Source organism: Tursiops truncatus, chromosome 3 (assembly GCF_011762595.2).
Source record: "Tursiops truncatus isolate mTurTru1 chromosome 3, mTurTru1.mat.Y, whole genome shotgun sequence".
In the NCBI taxonomy this organism is placed as follows: domain Eukaryota; kingdom Metazoa; phylum Chordata; class Mammalia; order Artiodactyla; family Delphinidae; genus Tursiops; species Tursiops truncatus.
Window position 1 is genome coordinate 168,356,922 of NC_047036.1, and position 18,225 is coordinate 168,375,146.

Sequence of the window (18,225 nt, forward strand, 5' to 3'; positions counted from 1 at the left end):
GCCCAAGGTAGGCAGGAATAGGGATGCAGGATTTCAGCATCCCGCCTCCCAGCTTCAGGACCCCGGTCAGAGGAGAACGGGCGGGGCGGTCCAGGGGCCGGAAGTCGGAAAGCCAACTTCCGTAAGCTTGACAGGCGTTCATTACAGCCAATCACCTGCGGGAAGCCTAGCCTGTGCCAAAGGCGAGGCAGCATTTTGGTGAGGAGGGCGGGACGCGCGAGGGCCTGGGCCTGGAAGGCGGCGGTGGGCGGGCTTCACGAGCGGCGGGCGCACTGACCAATGGGTGGTGGGCTCCACCTCTTGGGGGCGGGCCCTGGAGGGCTCGGTGACGTCGCACGGGTCGGCGCGTCGAGGCAGCCAAGGCTGCGGGGCCTGAGGACGCGGCGGCGGGCAGCGCGGCTGAGGGGCCGGTTCGCGGCGCGGGGCCGAGGAGGGTGCGGAGCGGGCTCGGTCCGAGGCTGGCGGGTTGGGGGGGCCCTTGGGGATCTTAGCGGGGGGGTACGTTTGGGGACCCGTGGGATGACTGGGCGGGAGAAGAAGCTGGGCCGGGGCCTGTGAGGGGCGTGGCGGTCTCTGGGACGCTGAAGCAGGGACGTCAGGGACTGGGGAGATCTTTGAGGCGTCTCTGAAGGAAGCCGTCGGGGTCTGCCTTGGAGCTTGGGAGAAGGTCGGGGGAGAAGGACGGTGGAGGAGACTCTCAGCTGTGGCCCTTTGAGGAGGCCCGTTGGGAGTGTGGAGACCGGGGTGGGGCCTTTGAAACCTGGAGGGGTGCCTTCGGGGACGGGGGGAGGAAGAAGTTAGCTTTGCTAGAACGGTGGAGGTCAGGGGAAGCAAGAGCGGGTCGGGGCCTTTGGAGGAGCTTGGAAACTATTGTCCAGTTCCTGGGGAATTCAGGACTGGGGGGAGCAAGAGATTACCCACAGCGCTGCAGAGGGTCTTAAGAGACCAGCCGAGGAGGAGGGGTTAGTGGGTAAGGGAAAGAGGGGTTGAGGCCGCTGATGGGTAGGGAGATGGAAGCGTGTTGGAGGTCTGGCAGGGAATCAGGGAGCCCCAGCGTTTGGGGGTGTGAAGAGTGTGGGGAACTTGCAGGAGTGTGTGGGGCTCTGGACAAGCAGGTTGGGAGAAGCCTAGGAGGGGGAGGCAGAAGAAGACTGCGGTGCTGTGTGCGGAAGCAGAGATCTGTGGCTGGGAGCTATGGGGGTGGAGGTGGCACAGCTGGGCTAACACTGACCTCGGGGTGGTGTGGTATCTAAATGAGCCGACACATGGAATTGACCCGCCCACCAATTGCAAGTGCTTTCTACAATGACCGTGGAATTTCAGCATGGTGTGATGTTTGAAACCTCTTTTGGGGGAGCAGGTCACTCCATTGACCTAGAAGTAATGGCTGGCATCTCACTCCTTTCTTATTTCCCTGTCTCCTCCTCCAGGGTCACGGCTAGAGGACTCCCTGAGGTCCTGTCCCCCGGGCCACTGTGACTGGGTTTGCACTGGAGTGGAAGGTGCTGGAAGGCAGACCGGCCGCTATGTCCACATTCAGGCAGGAAGATGTGGAAGACCACTATGAGATGGGGGAGGAGCTGGGCAGGTGAGTTCTCCCCTCTGATGGGGCTCCGACCAGGGGAGAGACCCGCTGTGGGGTTTTCTGGGTGTATCTCCTCTCCTGTCCTTTATCCCACTCTCCAAGAAGGGATGAGTCGATATCATGTGCTGTGGGACGAGTTTGGGCTTTGGAGTCAGTCAGTCTGGGCCTGGAATTCTTGCTCTGACATCCTCTGTGCATTTCCTTTGGGGAGAAACATAACTGAGCACAAATGGCACCTAATACGGTGCTTGGAATTGGCGTGAGAGCAGTAGATGTTGGCAGGTTTTGTTGGTGAGGGTCTGTCCCTCTCTTTAATCCTCTCTTGTGGGAGGGCAGTTGAGTCTCCCCGGCTCTCCTACGTTTCCAGGGAAGGCCTCCCGTCTGGGCCTACACCCTTGCCAATGGTTGGCATTCTTGTGGGAAAGAGCGGAGGTTTCCCGATCCAGCCAGCAGCTGATTTCCTGCTGGGCTGGGCCTTGGAGCGTCCCCTGGGAGTGCCCCCTCCCCCCACTCCCCTCAGACCTGCCAGGCACCATCCTCCCCCCCACCCCACAGAGCTTCAGACCTTATTTGGTGAGTTTGTTGCTGGCCAGCCCCATGATGTCACCAGAATGGAATGTAAATAACTGAGCCATAACTGAGCTGTTCATCAGGCCTTTGCTGAGAGAGTGTATGGGGCTCATTTAGGATTCTGAAGTCCCTCCTTTAGGAATTTCCTCCGATAGAGTGGTAGAGAATGCAGGCCGTCTCCCCACCCCCAAAAAAGTCTCAGACTCTGTTGTTGAAAATGTATTAGGACCTGCTGCTGAGAGTAGTTTGGCAAAAGTCAGCAAAAATACCATGTATGTTCCCTTTAACCCACTGATTCTGCTGCTAGGAGTTAATTCCGTGGAAGTAGTACGTACATGGACCTAAGGATCTAGGGACAGGGAGAGTTGCTATAAGGACTTTCTGTGAGCAAAAGACAGGAAGCCTCTTCAGTGCCTGTCACAGCACCATAGCCTCATCGATGGAATATTATGCAGCCATTAAAAAGAGCCTGAAAAGAAACAAAATTGAGTTATCTGTAGTGAGGTGGATGGACCTAGAGTCTGTCACAGAGTGAAGTAAGTCAGAAAGAGAAAAACAAATGCTGTATGCTAACACAGATATATGGAATCTAAAAAAAAAAAAAAAATGGTTCTGAAGAACCTAGGGGCAGGACAGGAATAAAGACGCAGACATAGAGAATGGACTTGAGGACACGGGGAGGGGAAGGGGAAGCTGGGACGAAGTGAGAGAGTAGCATGACCTTATGTATACTACTGAATGTAAAATAGATAGCTAGTGGGAAGCAGCCGCATAGCACAGGGAGATCAGCTCGGTGCTTTGTGACCACCTAGAATGGTGGGATAGGGAGGGTGGGAGGGAGACGCAAGAGGGAGGGGATATGGGGATATATGTATATGTATAGCTGATTCACTTTATTATACAGTAGAAACTAACACACCATTGTAAAGCAATTATACTCCAATGAAAATGTTAAATAAAAAAAAGAGCCCAGCAACTTGTATAATGCAAGCCTTGTAGGGAGTTTATTTAAATTTTCTAGTAGCTGTGTCAATTTTAATAATTTTTTTAATAATTAACCTTTTTTAAATTAAATTTTAAAAATTTATTTATTTGGCTGCACTGGGTCTTGGTTGCGGCACGTGGGATCTTTGTTGCGGCATGTGGGGTCTTCAGTTGTGGCTTGCGGACTTCTTAGTTGTGGCGTGCATGAGGGATCTAGTTGCCTGACTGGAGATCGAACCCAGGCCCCCTACATTGGGAGCGTGGAGTCTTAGCCACTGGACCTCCAGGGAAGTCCTAATTTTAATGATTTTAATAATGTATTTTATTTAACCCAATATGTCAAACTGTTATCATTTTGCTTGTGATCATTATAGAAATTACTAATGAAATAGTTTACTGCCTTTTATTGATGTGCACCTTTGAAATCTGGTGTGTCTTGTACACTCACAGCACATGTCAATTCGAATGGGCTGGACAGCTTCCATGTGGCCAGTAGCTGCCATCTTGGACAGCGCTGCCCTATGTAATGATCCGGAACATTCTTGGAGACACATGAGGTGAAGGATTAATGCCACAGAACACTGTGCATACTGTGCTGCAATTTGTATAAATTACAGATGTTTGGACATCTGAGTCCTGGGCTGTTTTTTTGTTACATTTCCATTCATCTGTGAAAGGCCCTGCCAGGCAGGTACTGTTATTATCCTCATTTTATAGATAAAGAAACTGAGGCTGAGAGCAGGGAAGCGTCTTGCCCAAGGCTATACAGACTAAAAGTGGCCAGGCAGGATTCAGACCTTGAGGCCACGCCCTGCCGGCTGCAAAGCCCAGGCGTGCTGGAGCCAGTGCTGGAACCAGAGGTGGGCGTCCAGCTTCTTCTGCCTGTCTCGAGCAAAGCACGGTCATGTTTCCTTGTCCCAAGAGTCACGGGCTGAATGAACTGGGAGTGAGTTTCTTTGTGCGCCTGTGCAGATGTGTATGGAGGGTTCTTTCCTCCTAATTCAAGTCACCTGGACAGTCTTGGGAAATAAATGAATCTGTTGTTGGTCATTGTAGACCTCCAGCCTGGCTTCCACGTCATGGAGAGCTGTGTGTGTCTGTATTCGTCAGCTCGGGCTGCTGTAGCAAAGTGCCTCAGACTGGAGGGCCTGAACAGTGGAGGTTGATTCTCTCACGGTGCTGAAGGCTGGACGTCCAAGGTCGAGGTGTCAGCAGGCTTGGTTCCCTCTGAGGCCTCTCTCCTTGGTGTGTAGACGGCTGCCTTCTCCCCATGTCCTCACATTTTCTTCCTCTGTGCATGTCTGTATTCTAATCTCCTGTCCCTATTATAATCTCCTTATAAGGACACCAGTCATACTGGATTAGGACCCACGCCAGTGATCTCATTTGTACTTAATTACCTCACATTTTGAGGTTCTGGGGGTTAGGATTTTGGGGGACACAATTCAGCACCTAACAGTGTCTTTGTCCCTCTTCCCATGAACTCTTTCTTTGTTAGTTTTTTTGTTAGTTCAGCTTGGAATAAAGCTAGAGGGGAGAAAAATCCTTGTATTTGAGAATTAGGCCACACGTCCAGTGCTTAGCTGCGTTCCTGGCACGTGGCGAACACTCAGCCCTCGAAGTTATTACCGTCAGGCGTCATCGTGGGATGGAAGGTGGACCTGGAAGAACTTGCTTGGTTGATGTCGGCAGAGGGGAGGGGGAAAGGCCTTTCAGGTGTGGGGAATGTTAGCTAAGATGTGGAGGTGGGGGCAAGAGCATAGCGTGGATTTCTGAGCGGGGGGCGAGGCTTGATCAGGGACACTTGACACTTCTCGTCTGACCTGTGCTCTTGGCTTTTATACTAGTGTTTGAGTGTCTTGTTGCTGCTGTAACAAATTACCAGAACTTAGTGGCTTAGAAGAACACCCATTTATTATCATAAAGGTCTGGGAGTCAGGAGTCTAAAATGGACCTGCAGGGCTGGTCCTTCCGGAGGCTCCAGGGCAGCACTGGTTCCTGCCTTTTCCAGCTTCTAGAGGCACCGCATCCCTGGCTCGCAGCCTCTCCTGCATCCTCACAGCCAGCAGCGCAGCATCTCCCATCTCGCTCTGCCTCTGATCCTCCCGCCTCCCTCTTACAAGGACCCTGTGATGACACTGGGCCCCCCAGGGAATCCAAGGTCATCCCCATCTCAGGGGCCTTAACTTAATTCTGTCTGTAAAGGCCCTCTGCCCCATGAGATGACGTGTCCACAGGTTCTGGGGATTCGGATGTGGACCCTTACTTAGCCTACCTTGGTTGGTAATAATTTGCACTCCCCACCTTGATCCTCACCTGCCTGAGTGTGCTCGGAGCATGTCTGCAGTGGTCTGCCGTGGGCGCCTTTGTGTCTTGATGCTCACGAGGGCAGCGCTTCAGGTGTTTGCTGGCTGCAGGTGGTCCTGGGCATCCCAGTGAGGTCCACTTACTGGGACACACCCAGTTGGGTCCCTTGGCTTTTCTGAGGGCCCTGCTGGCTTGGCAGAGGCGCCCCTCACTCGTTTCTCGTTCTGTCTGGCCTGTCCTCCCTGTGCTGTCACCAACTTAAGAGACCCCTCCTGTCCCCAAGGCCCGTCTGCACAATTCCTTCCTCTGCGTGCTCGTCCCCCATTTCCACAAGATGTCACGTAGTCACCTAGTCTCCTTTCCCTTGACCCCCAGTGGCGCCTGGTTGATGTTTCTTGTCTGGAATGTGTGCCTTCTGTCTTAGAGTTAGTTTCTCTGCTCACGTGTGTGTTCATGTATCCTCTGGAGGCTGGGGTGCACGACCCATGGCCTTTGGGCCACATCCGGCCCTCACCTAGTTCAGTATGGCCCGCCCACAAACGTAGGATGGTTTTTTCCTTGTTTAAAGGGTTATAAAAACACACAAGAATTGTGACAGAGACCACATAGCCCGTAAAGCTTAAAATATTTACCCTCTGGCCTTTTTCACTCAGTTCTTGAGTGAAAGCAAGTTAACGTAAGTTCCTAGATAACGAAAGAATACGGACATTGGACAGCTCCCTGGAGTGCAGTAAAGAGAGTTTCTCTTTCTCTTCAGATACCAGGGGTCTTGAGATACAAGTCACACACCATACAATTTACTCATTTAAAGTGTACAATTTAATGATCTTTCGTACATTCACAGGGTCTTACAACCATCACCATTAAATACTTTCAGAACGTTTCCATCACTCCAAAAGGAAACCTCATCCCCATGAGCAGGCACACCCCCATTCCCTCCCCCAGCCCAACAACCAGGAATCCACCTCCTGTGTCTGTGGATTTGCCTGTTCTGGACGTTTCCCACCAATGGAATCACACCCTGTGTGTCCTTCTGTGTCTGGTTTCTCTCACTGAGCATTGTGTTCTCAGGGTCCATCCACGTTGCAGCGAGTGTCAGTGCCTCTCTCCTCTTCATGGCTGAGTGATGTGCCCGTGTGTGGAGGGACCAGATTTTGTGTATCCATCATCCGTTGAGGGACATTTGGGTTATTTCCATCTTATGGCTACTGTGAATAATGGTGCTGTGCACATTTGTGTGCAAGTTTCTGTGGAGCGATGTTCCTGGGTCCGATGGTAACTCCATGTTTCACCTTTTGAGGAACCGCCAGACTGTTTTCCACTGCGGCTGCCCCGTCTCACACTCCTGCCAGCCATGCACCTGGGTTCTGGTTTCTCCACATCCTCACTCTTCTCTCTTGTTGTGAAAATGTGTGTACTTCTTTCACTCTGCCTATTGAATAAGAAGCTCTTTTTTTTTAAAGTGATAGACATCCTTTTATTTATTTATTTTTTGGCAGAGCCGCATGGCATGCGGGATCTTAGTTCCCCGACTAGGGATTGGCCCCGTGCCCCCTGCACTGGGAGCATGGAGTCTTAAACACTTGCGCTCCAGGGAAGTCCCTGAATAAGAAGCTCTTTTGAACTCAGTGGTTTTTTATCTTTTCTTAGATTTTAAACAATGATGAAATAACGCTGTGAGAAGTTGAATCTTATAGAGTCATATCAAATAAAAAGTAAAAACCCCTTTTCACTGCCCTCAGTCGCGCTCCTCAGAGATGTCTCTTGCTCACAGCTTGGTGTGTGTCCTTCAGACCTCTTTTCTGGCATCTACACACATAAACATACCTGTATAGGTGGGTACAGCATGTACCTTTTTTACCCAGAAAAATCTTGTTCCTTGTGTTATCCTGCAGTTGTCTTCACTGAGCCGGTCTTCATGGGTATCTGTCTTGTCTTTTCTTTTTTTAAAATTATTTTATTATTTTAACTATTTATCTTTGGCTGTGTTGGGTCTTCGTTGCTGTGCATGGGCTTTCTCTAGTTGCAGTGAGCAGGGGCTACTCTTCGTTGCGGTGCACAGCCTTCACATTGCCATGGCTCTTCTTGTTGCAGAGCACGGGCTCTAGGCACGCGGACTTCAGTAGTTGTGGCACACGGGCTCAGTAGTTGTGGCTCGCGGGCTCTAGAGCGCAGGCTTAGTAGTTGTGGCGCACGGGCGTAGTTGCTGTGCGGCATTTGGGATCTTCCCAGACCAGGGCTTGAACCCATGCCCCCTGCATTGGCAGGTGGATTCTTAACCACTGCACCACCCAGGAAGTCCATGGGTGTCTTTCTGGTCAGCACGTGGAGAGTCGTTCTTTTCCAAGACTGCGAAAATTCTGCCTGACTTACCATGATGGGAGTCCAGCTCCCTTTTGATAAACGTGGAGCTGTTTCTGTTCTTTCACTGCTGCAGAAACGCCAGGTAGCCACTGTATTATGCACCAATTTGCACTCGCGTGGGAGCATCCCTGCTGGGTGGGGTGCATTCTCCAGCTGGTGGGGTGCACCTCAGCATGGCGCCAGGAGCTGGGACGAACTGTCCCAGGAGGTTGTGTCATCCGAGCGCGGCCTGGTCCCAAGAGTCCTGTGTCCCTCTCGGCGCCCACTCCCCACTCTCCCCTCCCCCTCTGTCCCTGCAGCGGCCAGTTTGCGATTGTGCGGAAATGCCGGCAGAAGGGCACCGGGAAGGAGTACGCGGCCAAGTTCATCAAGAAGCGCCGCTTGTCGTCCAGCCGCCGGGGGGTCAGCCGGGAGGAGATCGAGCGGGAGGTGAACATCCTGCGGGAGATCCGGCACCCCAACATCATCACGCTGCACGACATCTTTGAGAACAAGACCGACGTGGTGCTCATCCTGGAGCTGGTCTCGGGCGGGGAGCTCTTCGATTTCCTGGCGGAGAAGGAGTCGCTGACAGAGGACGAGGCCACCCAGTTCCTCAAGCAGATCCTGGACGGCGTCCATTACCTGCACTCCAAGCGTATCGCCCACTTCGACCTCAAGGTAGCCCCGCTGGGCCCTCAGGACAAAGCTGGGGACCAGCCTGACCAGGGAGGGTGAGGATGGGGGCCGAGAGGGTCCACCTCCCCTCGGCACAGGATGTCCTTGCCCGGGGCACTGGGGAGACGGACTGGCTCAGGCCTGGACCTGTGCGGGGTCAGCCTGCACAAACCCCGCATGCTGGGATTGGGAGGTGCTCAGGGACAACCTGGTGCTGTTCCCTGAGGTGGCGGGCCAGCAGCAGCACTGCCTCCCGCCCAGCACCCTGCCTTCCCGCCCTGCCTCCAGCCAGAGAACATCATGCTCCTGGACAAAAATGTGCCCAACCCGCGGATCAAGCTCATCGACTTTGGCATCGCCCACAAAATCGAAGCAGGGAACGAGTTCAAGAACATCTTTGGCACCCCGGAGTTCGTGGGTAAGGCCCGGTGTGGGCCTTGGGGGCACTGGAGGATTTCCAGCTGGCATGGGGTGAGGCACGCCCACTGGCCTCAGGTTTCCCTTCCTGGCCCTGGCGCTGGACACGGGGAACTTAAGGCCTGGCGTTGGTGCTGTCACCGTCCCGGCTTTCCCTGCTGAGGGCCAGCCTTGCCTGAGTGGGCACTGTCCGCTGGTTCCCCCTTAGCCATACCCGGCACCTGACCCTGTCTCCCTGTCTCTGCAGCTCCCGAGATTGTCAACTACGAGCCCCTGGGTCTGGAGGCGGACATGTGGTGAGTGGGGGGCGGCGGGCCCAGGGCTGCCCTCGTTGCTTCTCCTCAGGGCATCCCCCATCTGTCCCCAGGAGCTGCCGGTCACAGCCGCAGGCCGGGGTGTAGCCTGTTCTCCTGGTCTTGGAGCTGTGGGGCAGGGGCAGGACAGACTGCTGCCTTAGAACAGGGTTGGCCGACGACCCAGGCCCATGAGCTCGGAATGGTTCTCACGTTTCTGGAGGGTGTTAAAAACACACAAACGTGTGGCAGAGACCATCTGTGGCCCCCAAAGCCCCGCTCAGCGTCTCGCCCTTTAGAGAAGGAGTTTGCCAGCCCTACCCTCGGCCACAGCAGCCCCGTCGAGGGCCCCACGTCTGTGGTGCCTTTGGGCTCTGTCCACACCGCCCCGACCCCGGCCAGTTTGAGCCTGAACAGGCAGGTGTGGTCAAAGGTGCTTCCGTGTCCAGTCCTGAGACCCTCTGAGCAGAGCGAGGGCCTTGCTGGGGGCTGTGCAGCCCCTGGAGGGAGAGGATCCCTGGGGCTGATGGGCCTGCTGCCGACCGGGCTCTGGGCCCCCCAGCCCCCTTGGGGCTCTGGGGTTGGGGTGCTGTGCCCCTGGCTGAGCTGACCCCCATCTCTTCTGTGTGTTCTCTTCCAGGAGCATTGGCGTCATCACCTACATCCTGTGAGTACCTGCTCGGCACTTCCTGCCCCCTCCCGGGGCCCTGCTGGGTCAAGAGGAGGGTAGGGAGGCTTCTGTGTGGGGACAGCAAGTGGAAGGCAGCACCCTCAGTTCTCTGACGTGTCGCGGCACTTGGGAACTCTGGATGGATGGACGAATGCATGAGTGAATGAATGAATTTGTGCAGGAGAGAGAGGTGTGTTCAGGAGAGTTCAGAAGGCAGGGCCTCATTGTGTGAAACAACCGTGCAAGGCCCTAGGCCGGGACGGCATGTCCCCGTCATCCTCCGGCTGGCAGCTCCTAGGCATGGTGGACTCAGTCACGGGCCTGTTGGAGAGTAACTCAGCCTCCAGCCCCTCCCCTTCCTGGAGGTCAGGGGTGAGGATGAAAGTTCCATCACTGTAACCCCACTTGCTGGTTCCCTGGCCACCGGCCCCCTCCTTAGGGCCGTTCCAAAGTCACCTCAGTGGCATCAACTCAGGTGTGGTTGGAGGGGGCTTGTTGTGAACAACAAAAACACTCCTTTCATCTCAAACCCCGAGCTGTTTTAGGAAAGGGAACAAAGACCAAATATTACAACAGAAGATGCTGCCACCTTGGGTTTTAGGAAATGACAAGGGTTTTTGGATCTGTGTACTGAGGATTGGAGTGAAGACCACATATACATTTGTCACCCTAAGTCACAGCATCACGTACCCATAACCTCACAGTGTGGTGCTGTGGCCTCAGTGCAGCATGTCTGGAAGACACATGACGTCTGCAGCGTCGGCCAGGACTCCCCGCCACCTCCCCCCAAAGTTAGCCGTTTTCCCTCTAACTACTACACGCTTCAGGGAAGTGCTTCGAGGCTGTGCGTCTACGTAGCTGCCTTGAGATTCTGCAGAGATTTTGCCCACTCGTTTCAGCACCCCTCACTGGCTGGGCAGTGGATTTTCACTGCCTCTGGTTGGAGGCTGGGCACAGTTGTGGTTGGTGGCCCGGGGCCCGGCATCGCCCTTCCTCCACGTCTGCCCCCTTTATGGGCATGGCGGAGTCGGGTGGTGGCCTGGGCAGTGGCCTTGTTGTGGGGTGACTGCAGGGATGTCCGGCCCCACTGAGCCCGGTGTCCGCCTTCCAGTTTGAGTGGCGCGTCACCATTCCTGGGAGAGACCAAGCAGGAGACCCTGACCAACATCTCGGCCGTGAACTACGACTTTGACGAGGAGTACTTCAGCAACACCAGCGAGCTGGCCAAGGACTTCATCCGCCGGCTGCTCGTCAAAGACCCCAAGTAGGAGCGCTGGGCTGGGCAGGGAGGGCCTGGCAAGGCCCCCAGGATGGGCGCTCTGGCCGAGGACAAGTAACACATCCGTCCGAGCCGCCACCTTCCTGTTATTGGGAATTGGGCGCGGCTTCTGCTTTGGGCTGGAGATAGCACAGAGGAGTTAGGTCGGCCCTTTTTTTTTTTTTTTTTGCGGGTACGTGGGCCTCTCTCTGTTGTGGCCTCTCCAGTTGCAGAGCACAGGCTCTGGACGTGCAGGCCCAGCGGCCACGGCTCACGGGCCCAGCCGCTCCACGGCACGTGGGATCTTCCCGGACCGGGGCACGAACCCTTGTCCCCTGCATCGGCAGGCGGACTCCCAACCACTGCACCACCAGGGAAGCCCGGTCGGGCCTCTTAAGAAGCTGTCCTTAAGCTTTGAATGTGTGGCCAACGTTTGAGATAGGAGGTTTTTTATAAGATTCCAGATTACTATTTGTTTTTTTTCCTAGAAAATCTAATTGTGCTGGCAGCACGGAGCCTTCATTCACACAGAGGTGCTCCCGTGGGCCACAGTCCTCCCCAGCCTCCTCCTATAGGTGCCTGAGTTGTGAGACCCCAGTGTTAGGTGTCAACACTGTGAATGAAACCCCTCAGAAAACATGGAGACCCTGGAGTCCGCACCCCCAGTCCCCTTGATGGGCTCCTTGTGGTTGGCCAAGCAGAGTGGAAGCTCTTCATGGTGCCTGTATTTTCACGGTCATTTCAGGGACTTGCTGCTGGGCTGGAGGGTGACTTTAGGGACTTGGGAGGGTCCCCAGGGGTGGGTGCCTGAGTCAGCCACAGGTGGGGCTGAGAGCCAGAGCTGCAGCAGGGAGAGTATGGCTCACCCCTTCCTGCTGTCTGCGTTGGGGAGGATGGTAAAGTGGCCCACGTGCAACTAACTAAGGTTGGGGGCTCTTCCAGGAGGAGAATGACCATTGCCCAGAGCCTGGAGCATTCCTGGATCAAGGTGAGGCAGTGGGGCTGCCCCCACGTAGGCATGGCAGGTGTGAGCAGCCCCTGGCATGGGGGAGGGTCCCCAGGGGAGCGGACCCGGACGGTGTGGGGTGCGAGGTGTGCATGGACGTGGTGTTGGAGCCATCTCACGGAGGCGCCGGCTGGAGTCCACGGCCCCTCTGCACGTAGCAGAGCTCCCTCCCCAGAACTTCCCAGAAAGGGGTCACCTCCAGGCCCGGGTTAGGGTTGGCAACCTCTGTAAAGAGCCAGAGAGTAAATGCTTTTGGCTCTGTGGTCTGTGGCACGGCCAGGTAGTCTGCCATCCATTCTCGGCTCGGCTGTCAGAGCGTGGAAGCACCAGGAGCACGTGTACGTGAATGGGCAGGGCTGAGTGCCGACGAAAAGCGAGCGGAGGGCCGGGCGTGGGCCGGGGGGGTCTCCCCCTGCCGGCCCCCCAGTCCAAGGCACCCTCCCCTCCCGCTGCAGGCGATCCGGCGGCGGAACGTGCGGCGGGAGGACAGTGGCCGCAAGCCGGAGCGGCGGCGCCTGAAGACGGCCCGCCTCAAGGAGTACACCATCAAGTCGCACTCGAGCATGCCCCCCAACAACACCTACGTCAACTTCGAGCGCTTCTCCAAGGTGCTGGAGGAGGTGGCAGTGGCCGAGGAGGGCCTGCGTGGGCTCGAGCACAGCCGGCGCCTGTTCCACGAGGACATCGAGGCGCTGACGGCAATCTACGAGGAGAAGGAGGCCTGGTACCGCGAGGAGAACGAGAGCATCGGCCAGGACCTGCGGCGGCTGCGCCAGGAGCTGCACAAGACGGAGGCGCTCCAGCGGCAGGCCCAGGAGGAGGCCAAGGGCGCCCTGCTGGGGGCCAGCGGGCTCAGGCGCCGCTTCAGCCGCCTCGAGAACCGCTACGAGGCGCTGGCCAAGCAGGTGGCCTCCGAGATGCTATTTGTGCAGGATTTGGTGCGCGCCATGGAGCAGGAGAAGCTGCAGGGGGGGGAGTGCAGCCTCCGCTAGGGCCGCTCGGGGCACAGTGTCCTGCACCCCGGGGGGAGCCCCCCGTCACCCTGGTGTGGCCCTGGATGCGCTCCACATGGCCCAGGAGTCCACGGCTGAGGGGAGGGCTTCGGCCCGGCTCTGCACCAGGAGGATGTGGCTGATGTGGGCCTTCTCTGTGCAACCCGAGTCTTCCCCCCACAGGCCCCAGCTCAGCCCCTCCCTCCTGCATCTCGACTCTGGGGGCTTCTGGGACAGCATCACCACAGGAACTCTGCAAGAGGTTGACACCACCAAGGCAGCTCTGGCCGTGGTGGACACAGATGCCTCACACGTGGCAGGCTCCATGTGCAGGGCCTGGGTCAGCGGCTGCAGGACCTCCATGTGGTCTGAGTGCTTGGAGCCTTGGTGTGGAGACGGGGGTGTCTGAGTGCCCTGGGCTCGCCCCTGGGGCTCAGACTTGGAGGGGCCTCTGCTCGACACCCCGGCTCCTCCTGTTCTGGAGACGGATGGCTGCTCCTCCAGGGTCCGTGATGGAGGTGGTCTCTGAGCCCAGCTCTTCAGATACCCCAGCCCCTCGCAGGGCCCCCAGCCTGGGGCTGGGCACCAGGGCCAGAGCTGAGGAGATGACGCAGCCCTCGAGGAGATGTGGGTCTAGGGGTTGTACTGGGGGCAGTGTGTGGCAGGGCACAGCGCCTGGATGCAGTAAAGGAAACATCTGCAAAGCTGAGTCTCCACTCTCTCCCTGAGGCAGGCCCGCTGGGGGCCGGGAAGGGGGGAAGAGCTGTGGCCGCCTGGAGCCTCCTGCAGCGGCAGGCTGTGGAACCATCCCCTCCTCTCCAGCTCCCTGTCAACGCACAGCGCTGACTCTTCAGCGGGGGTCCCACCCACTGCCCTGCCCCGTGTCACTCCCTCCCCCAGTGCTGCCTTCAGGACAGCACCTCTCGGGTGGGCCCCACGGAGTAGCTGCTGGAGGCCCGTGTTCCCAGCGTCCCCTCCCTGGAGAGCCCCAGGGCCCCTTACAAACGCCCCACCCCATGCTCCGTGCCGCCTATTTGACTGCCTCTGCTGGCCTGGTGTTTTCAGGGACTCCCTCTCCGGTGGAGGTGGAGCCTTGGAGGTGGAGCCTTGGCGAGTGCTGGCCTGGACCGCAGGGTTAAGAGGGTTTCAGCGGGCAGTGCCGCTGTGCGCCACTAGGTGCTGCCCTGGAGCGGGTTCTTGCGCCCCAGAGAGAGTGCCCTGAGAGCCAGGCTTCAGTGGAACGTGGGTCTCCGGCTGGTGGCCACTCTGAGCTCGGAGTTCTCTGCTGCTGGTTGTGTTAATTGAGGGACCCCTGTGCAGCCCCCCTTGGCCCGAGAGGAATCCTCAGGACAGAGGCCAGCCCAGGCTGAGTGCAGGGAGGAGCTGGGCAGGCGGGCAGGTACTCCACCTGTGGCCCTGGCTGGGGCTCAGGCCCAGGACCCTGCGGGGACGAGGAAGCCTTGGGACCTAGATGTGGGCTTGGCGTGGGTGGGGGTGGGCCCGCTGTACGCCCCTCGTGAGCTCCACTGCATGACACACACACCTCTTAAGCGTATGTGTGCTGCTCGGAGGCGTGTGTGTCAGCTTAGAGGAAGTGAAGCGTGGCTTCCCTGGCGTCCTGCTCGTCTCTGCTTGGGCCCGGGCAGGGGCGGCCAGCCTTGGCAGTCACCTGGTGCCACGGCCTCTCCGCCCTCTTGTGTCTCCCCCTCTCTGTCACTGCCTGCTCCCACAGCCCTGGGGGGCCTTGGAGGCTGCTCCAACCTTGGGGCTCAGGTGGACTGGGCCTCTTGTTGTTGCCGTGAGGTGGAGGCGTCCAGGCAGCTAGAGTGAGTTTGGAGGGGTTTCCTGTCCCTTGGCTCCTCCTGAGACGCTGCTGGATCACATGTGGGCTGCCCTGCACCGCGCTGGGCCCTCCCGGGGGAGATGTCCTTGCCGCTCCTGCTCCCACTCGCCTCGGCCTCTGGGTCTGGAACGTGGTTCCAAAGAAGGCCCTTCTGACCCTCTTCCTCCTTCCCAGCGGCCTGCTCGACCTTCTGTTGCCTCGTTCCATGCATCCCTCCCCGCACCGGTTTTTTAAAACTAAATTTAGAAAAATTGAGATAATGCTTACTGTACAATTCATCCCTTTTCATTTGTCTGTTTTTGACCAACAACTTCCACTTTTAAAATCTCAGTAAATTTCAGTTTGTCGAATGGTTGGACCCACTCAGGTTTCTCCAGTTGGTCTGTGATTCCTCCACAGCTGTCACCTGGTTATTAGGCCTTCAAGGCAGGGCTCTGAGCAGCAGATCCCCTGATGGTGCGTTGCAAAGCGCGGTCGGCCCACGGCAGGAAAGGGGCACCCAGCATGGATAGTTGTATAACATCAGTAGGCTGTGGTCTGGGTGCCTCTGACGGGAAGGGAGGAGCTTCCGTGCAGTGCTAGAGGGTCTCCAGACCCCGAGGGGGGTGAGCCGGAGGCTCCCTGAAGGCCTCAGGGGACCAGTGAATAGCATTCATCCAGCCGTCATTTCCCCAGTCATGCCAGTTCTGTGGGCCCCACGTCAGGCCCTGGGAGATGGCGGTAGGAGGTGGATACGATGGTCTGTCCCGATAGGGGCAGGGGCGGGGCCCTCACCCATCCAGCCTTTCTGATGGAGACTTCTGGGTAGAAACCACGTTTCCCTTTGGACTCACACCTGCCCTTTCAGTATCCAAAGCACCTCTGTGCTGAGGGCAAATTCCCCAGAGTCTTCAGTGGGTAACATGAGCAGGTGTCTTTGCTTTGGAGATTACCTCTGCCCCCTGACCCGGGTTATCTTGCTCAGTGCAGCCTCGGCATCCTCAATCTGTCAGTGAAGGGCACAGGGAACCACACTTTGTGGTCATAAAGCACCTCCCAGTGTATCTGGCCCATGCAAGCACTTACAAATAGTGCTGTCTCTTTGTAGAGCCCCTGGGGCTGACGTGCTGTTATTAATGTTGTCTGTGGCAGGCAGGCCCCAGAGTGGCCCCCATGTAGCCCCGCCTCCTGCTCCCCACCCCCTGGAGAGCAGGCTGGCCTCGTGGCAGGTTCTGACCAACAGAACTCTGGGAAAGTGATGGAGTCACTTCCGTGGTTAGGCTGCACAGCCTATGATTTCCATCTTGCCAGCTGACTCCCTTGCTGGCTTTGATGCAGTGAGCCGTCATGTTGGACAGGCCCACGTGGCAAGGAACAGCCAGCAAGCAGCGAAGCCCACCGACCACGTGAGGGGTCCTAACAGTGGGCCCCTCCCTAGTCGAGCCTTTGGATAAAACCCAGCCTGGACTGACAACCTGGATTGCAGCCTCCTGAGGGACCGTGAGCACAGGACCCAGGTAAGCCAATCAAGACTCCTGACCCACAACTGTGAGATGATAAGGCGTATTGCTTTAAGGCACTAGGTTTGTGGTGCTTTGTTACACAGCAGTAGCTGAGTCATGCTGATGAAGGTGTGCTGCATCCACTTACAGGTTCACCGAGCAATTCAACTCTCGCTTCCCCTCTTTTGGTACCCTGTCCCTCTGCCACGCCCTCCGCCCCTTTTCTTTCAGGGGTGTGATTGGGGGGGCTGCATGTTAGCACCTTCTGCTCTGAGGAGAGAGGGCTCCCAGCAGGTCTGCAGAGCGAAGGCTCCCCACATCTCTTTTTTGTTTGTTTTTTAAATATTTATTTGGTTGCACCAGGTCTTAGTTGCAGCACGTGGGCTCAGTTGCAGCACACGGGCTCCTTAGTTGTGGCATGCGAACTCTTAGTTGCAGCACGCATGTGGGATCTAGTTCCCTGACCAGGGTTGAACCCGGGCCCCCTGGATTGGGAGGACGGAGTCCTATCCACTGCACCACCAGGGAAGTCCCCCCTGCATCTGGTTTTGCTCTTATGCAAAGTGGAAATGTCTTCTTGCCTGCTTCTTGAGACGAATGCGGGGGGAGCCGTGAACCCTGTCCCTGCAGCTGGCGAGAGTCAGGCTGGACCTGCCCCGAGGTTCGCTTAGGGTTTGGCTGCCATGTGCATGAAGCTCGTTGCAAGGAAGGTGTTGAAAGCCCGTGTTTATCTCAGAGCAAAGCTTGCGCAGAGGATGGCGAGTGAGGGAGGCTGAGCTATCACCGCCGGCTCCGCCCCGAAAATGCGGTGATACCCCTCCCTGCCTGCCGCACAGTGGTGGTGCTCCCCCGCCTGTCCCCCCCGCCCCCCCGAGACGCTATGAGGAGTAACCGGGAACCTGGAGAGCACTGTGGAAGCTGATCAGGTCAGAGGAATGAGACCTCAGACCAGCAGAGCTCGTGTCCCCGGGTAGGTCAAGTTCTCCAAGTGGACATTGTGACACCAGCTGCAGAGAGAGACAGCAGCGGGCACAGGGGTCACGATCGTGCCTCTAGACACACTCAGCCCTACACCCCCGCCACTGGGGAGGGGAGAGGGTCTGGGAGGGCTCAGATTTTGGGCGGTCGGCAGAGTCCAAGCTTTATTAGATTGAAATCACAAGGGTCAGAGAAGGTCAACATCATTATCGCTTAGGTTCCAGCTTGATCTGGTGGCTGAGCTCTTGAGGGGGCTTAAATTTGGCAAAACAGGGACTTCCCTGGCGGTCCAGTGCTTAAGACTTCATGCTGTCAATGCAGGGGGCACGGGTTCTATCCCAGGTCGGGGAACTGAGATCCCCGCATGCTGCGGCAGGCAGTAAATAAATAAATTTGGCAGAACAGCTCAAGAAAGTGCCTCTGGCGAGTCTTTACAACTGATTTATTATCTTCGCTGTTGTTCCTTTTCTTGTCTGATAACAGTCTTTCATCCCTGCATTCTTTTGTTTCCTTAAGCTCACTAGTTATTAAGATCTGTTCAAGGACAAACACTGTGGCCAGGCTTAGATCCCAAAATGGCTTAGGCCAAAAAATGGCTTCTCTGATGTCAAGAAAGCCGCGTCTGATTCTGTTTCTTGGACCCGTACCATATCTGCTTACATCCCCTCCCTCAGGCCGGGGTGCATCACTGGTGAGGCAGCCTGGGGCTGTGGCAAAATGCCCTCCCGGGCTGGGCAGGGACAGACCTGCTGGTCATGGTTGGGCTGCTGAGCCAGAGGCTCTTGGGTCAGTGACTTGTATTTTTTTTTTTTTTTGGCCG

At 56.7% G+C, this 18,225-nt stretch overlaps 1 protein-coding gene across 4 annotated transcripts; it reads left to right on the forward strand.

Annotated features, from left to right (window-relative positions):
* The first annotated feature begins 306 nt into the window (after nucleotides 1-306).
* On the forward strand, nucleotides 307-15,296 carry DAPK3 (death associated protein kinase 3). 4 transcript variants are annotated; one of them, XM_033854699.2, is made up of 9 exons: nucleotides 307-434; nucleotides 1,431-1,588; nucleotides 8,110-8,470; nucleotides 8,729-8,885; nucleotides 9,132-9,180; nucleotides 9,818-9,844; nucleotides 10,959-11,111; nucleotides 12,048-12,093; nucleotides 12,567-15,296. In XM_033854699.2, the coding sequence occupies exons 2-9, from the start codon at nucleotides 1,527-1,529 to the stop codon at nucleotides 13,101-13,103; spliced, it is 1,392 nt and encodes a 463-aa protein (XP_033710590.1). In that variant the 5' UTR covers nucleotides 307-434; nucleotides 1,431-1,526; the 3' UTR covers nucleotides 13,104-15,296. The 4 variants fall into 4 exon arrangements, with proteins under 4 accessions (XP_033710590.1, XP_033710592.1, XP_073659547.1 ...); XM_033854701.2 differs by having other exon boundaries at nucleotides 8,756-8,885; XM_073803446.1 differs by lacking the exon at nucleotides 307-434 and adding an exon at nucleotides 723-744.
* Nucleotides 15,297-18,225: the final 2,929 nt, after the last annotated feature.

Excerpts from the sequence above, each read along its gene's own strand:
- DAPK3 (XM_033854699.2), top strand. The coding sequence starts at position 1,527 with ATGTCCACATTCAGGCAGGAAGATGTGGAAGACCACTATGAGATGGGG. Across the intron at positions 8,886-9,131 it reads TGGCACCCCGGAGTTCGTGG|CTCCCGAGATTGTCAACTAC; the intron begins GTAAGGCCCGGT and ends CTGTCTCTGCAG. Across the intron at positions 11,112-12,047 it reads CTGCTCGTCAAAGACCCCAA|GAGGAGAATGACCATTGCCC; the intron begins GTAGGAGCGCTG and ends GGGCTCTTCCAG.